The following is a 3,980-nucleotide window of genomic DNA, read 5'->3' on the forward strand; positions in this document are numbered from 1 at the left end:
GGGGGGCTGGTCTCAGTGCCAGCTGATGAGTCTTTCAGCACCAGCCTGTGGGGGGGGCTGGGTGTCATGGTGCCCTCCCACATGGGGCAGGAGCCTCCTGGCCAATGTTACCCCCCACGCGCCCTTCCCGAACCACTATGTTCTGAGCCCCTGTGGGGGCGGGACGGGGCTGCCTTGGCATGACCGGGGTGAGGTGGCGCAGCTCTGGGCAGCGGCTGGCACCGGCTGCAGAGACGGGGGCCCCTGTGGGGCGGAGCTAAGGAAAGTCCCCCCTCCGGATCAGGGAACTGACTCGAGTTCAGTTTCCTTCTCCCCCGGGTTTCTGGTGATGCAGGCGACGCTGCCCGGCTCTGCCTGTGCATGGTGAGATCCCAGCCACGGTGGGCAACTGGGCGCCCCCCGCAGGGCCCCTCCCGACCAGCCCCCGGCTTCCCTTTGGGGAGCTCGCTGGGGAATCCCAAACGCCGACGAGCGAGCCCCACTTCGGGGTAGCTGGGACGCCCTGCCCGAAAGCTGGCTCTGAACTCCTTGCCTGAGCCCCTGGGCGGGGGCAGAAATCCGCCTGGCGCTGCCCTCGGCTGCACCGAATCCCTCCTCTGCCCACCCCGAAGGGTTTAAACCCACGGGAGCCAAGCTGGGGGGAGCCGAGGAGGAGAGGACGGGGCTCGTGCTCTGCCCCGGCGGGCCTGGGGCGACAGAGGCTTGGCGGCCAGAAGGTCCCATGGGGTCGTGTCTAGCCAGGCCCAGGCCTGTCCCTTCCCTGGCGGGTCGGCGAAGGGGAACAAGGCGCCTCAGGGCTCTGAACACGATTTGGGCCCTGCTCAGCGGGGGGTGGGAGGGGGTGTTGGGAAATGGCTGGAAGTGCTGACAGTGCCAAGCTGCTGGGAGCCAGGCCAGCGGAGGGAGGCTGGCGCGGAAGTTAGGGACGGAACTAGAGGGCATTTGGTGGGTCGCTCTCAACCCTGGCTGTTTCCTGCAGCCCCTGCTATCCCAGCCCTGGGCTCCCCCCAGGTCTGCCGGTGCCCCTCACTCCCGACCCGCAGCCCCTTGCCGGCCCAGCCCTGGGCTCCCAAGGAGTTGTGCTGTTCATACCCTTAAAGAGACAAACATTTTCCAGCTCCAGGGCCCCAAAGCGAGCAGCTGGTGGCTTTGCAGAGGGCCCCCAGCCCCCACTGAGTCAGGCCCAGTTGGGGGTGCTTTGCTGTAACTGGAGCACTCATGTTCCTGGCTCCCCCAAGACGTCCCAGCGTTTGGCCCGGGCACTCGGGGGCATAGGGCCTGTCGGGTGCCGTGGCTGGGGGCACCTGGTTTGTTTTGGTACCGTCTGCGCCCGAGTTTCCTCTCCTAGTTTCACATCCACATGCTGCTGTTTGGGCGAGTTCTCAAATGCCCATGGGAACGAAGCCAGGCTGGGGGCAGAGGTGGCAGCTCCTGCTGGCAGCAGTGGGGCGTTCCGGCCTCCAGGCCCCCACGGGCAAAGCTAGGGAGACTGTAACGACCTGGGAGGGGCAAGGGGTGCCCTCTGCCAACTGCACCAAATCACTCTGCTGCTTTGAATCCACCTGGGAGTTCCTTTTATGCTGGGCTAGCAGGGGCTGCGGGTTGGGAGTGAGGGGCACCGGCAGAACTGTGGGGGAGCCCAGGGCTGGGCTAGCAGGGGCTGTGGGTCGGGAGTGAGGGGCACCGGCAGAGCTGGCGGGGGGAGCCCAGGCTGGATTCTTGCCCCAAAGGAAAGCAGGGGCTGTTTTGAGCTGGGAGTGCTGGGGGTGGGGCGTGTCTCCAGCAGCCCCTTTCCATACAGAGCAGAGCCTGGTCCAGCGGCACCCTGGGGTTCAGGGCTGGGAGGGGGCTGGCTTAGAGCCACCAGGCCAGCATCTGATCCTGCCAAGGCAGCAGCGGCCGTTTCCCATGGTGGGTGCAGAGCCGGGAACGGCGCAGGCCCCAGGCGTGGGTGCTCCCTGTGAGTCAGGGACACGGAGCCTTTTCCTTCTAGGGGCGCCGGCCCCAGGGCGGGCACTGGCTGGCAGGGGGGATGGGACACGGGGCCTTTCCCCTCCAGGGGGTGCCAGCTCCAATCTGGCCCCAGGGCGGGGACTGGCTGGTGGGAGGGAGGAGGCGGGAATGCCAACCACCAAAATAAGGTGTCACTGAGGTAGCTGCATCCACCAGCAAGGAGCAGCGGCCCCAGATGTGAGCAGGGATGTGGGGGGGGGGGGGGGGGTGTTGCACCACTTCTGGGCCTCTCTGTGGTTCTAAGAACAGCCTGGGGCGGGGGCCGGGCCGGGCCCTGACCCCTGGGGAGCCTCCCCGCCAGCCAGTCCCCACCCTGGGGCTGGATCGGAGGGGACGGGCCCCGTGTCCCAGCCCCTGTCTCTGTCTCTGTGGCCCGCGGTCCTCGTCTTGCTGGTGTCCTGGGCTGGGTGTGAAGGGGGGGCCCCCCCGCTCACCTGCTGCCCTGGTTTGCCTTCCCAGACGCCGGGGACGGCCCCACCATGGCCCAGTGGCAGGAGGTCCAGCAGCTGGAGAACACCTACCTGGAGCAGGTGCACCAGCTGTACTCGGAGGAGCACCTGCCCATGGATGTGCGGCAGTACCTGGCCCCCTGGCTCGAAGACCAGAACTGGTAACTGCCGGGCCGGGGAGGGAAGGGTTAATCGAGGGGTGGGCGGGGGGAAGTCAACAGCTGGGACCCACAATCCACAGGGGTTGTCTCCTCTCTAACGTGGGGAGAGTGTGTCTGATTTGGGGGTTTGGGGGGAGGGGAAAGATGCCCCCCGACGTGAGGGAAGGGAGAGCAGGAGAAGGTGGGTAGGTCCCCGGGAATTAGCTCAGCTGGGGGCTCCCCCAGAGCATGCAGCCAAAGCCCCCCGGGTGCCTCTCCTGGCGTGGCCCCATGGATCCCCCGTTGGAGTTGTGGGGAACAGGCAGGAAGGGGACGCTGCGCCGAGGCTGGCTCTGCAGTGTGCCCCCTTGTCTCTGCCCCAGGAGCCGGGCGGCCGAGCCCCCCGCGGCCGAGCCCCACTCTGCCCAGGCCCACATGCTCTTCCACACCCTGCTGGCCCTGCTGGACGACCAGTACAGCCGCTTCGGGGCCAGCGAGGACGACTTCGTGCTCAAGCACAACCTGCGCAAATCCAAGCTCAACTTGCAGGTAGGGAGTGGGGCGCTGGAGGGGGACGGGACTGCTGGTGGGGGGGCGGGGCCCTGCTGACCCACCCCCATGCTGTCTTCCAGGCCAATTACCAGGAGTGCCCGGAGCAGTTGGCCAACGTCATCGCCAACCTGCTGCGGGAGGAGAAGGCCATTCTGAGCAGGGGGCTCACGGCCCAGCAGGTAAGCAGGGCCCGGGGGGGCTGATCCGGGGGCTCGTGGTATTTCTCCCCCCACCCCACCCCCGGCTTCCCGCAGCACAGCGCCCCCTAGCACCGCATATGGGTCGAGCCCATCTCCTGGGTATCCGTTTCCTCCCCCGGGGCCCTTCCTCCCCCGGCGTGCGGCTGGCTCTGTCTGGGGGGTGGGGCAGGGATCCCAGCCTGGGGCGCGGCCCCGGTGGGGCTAAAAGGGGCCTGTCCCTTGTGCGCCCCCTGCAGGCCGCAGCGCAGCCACCGTCCAGTGCCCCCATGGAGACGGACCGGCAGCAGAAGATCGAGCGGCGCCTGGCGGAGACCAGGGCAGCGGTGCAGGTGGGTACGGCCCGGCTATCGCGTATGCCCCCCTCCCCGCCCGGAGCTGGCTTTGAACCTGCGACCAGGTGGCTCCACGCCCCAGGTGCCAGCCGGCAGCCGGGCTGTGCCCATGCCCCAGGCACTCCCTGCCCCTGAACCGGTTCCCTTGGGCCCCCTCAGGAGCTGGATCGCGAAGTGCGGGACCTGGAGGAGCTGCAAGACACCTTCGATTTCCGCTATAAGATGCACCGTATGGTTGGTGAGGAGCCCGGGTGGGCAGAGCGTGACAGGGCCCTGCTGGCTGGCGGGGGGGGG

The 3,980-nt window shown here is 67.9% G+C and overlaps 1 protein-coding gene across 1 annotated transcript; it reads left to right on the forward strand.

The window, feature by feature from the left end:
* Positions 1–2,479: 2,479 nt before the first annotated feature.
* On the forward strand, positions 2,480–3,920 carry LOC112109676 (signal transducer and activator of transcription 3-like; the record flags this gene model as incomplete). Its single annotated transcript, XM_029913999.1, has 5 exons — positions 2,480–2,623; positions 2,986–3,151; positions 3,235–3,333; positions 3,591–3,683; positions 3,846–3,920. Coding segments are annotated over exons 1-5 (564 nt in total), but the record flags the coding sequence as incomplete, so codon positions are not given.
* Between the last annotated feature and the right edge of the window lie 60 nt (positions 3,921–3,980).

Source organism: Terrapene carolina, unplaced genomic scaffold, assembly GCF_002925995.2.
Source record: "Terrapene carolina triunguis isolate 2854851 unplaced genomic scaffold, T_m_triunguis-2.0 Scaffold24972, whole genome shotgun sequence".
NCBI classification, from domain to species: Eukaryota; Metazoa; Chordata; order Testudines; family Emydidae; genus Terrapene; species Terrapene triunguis.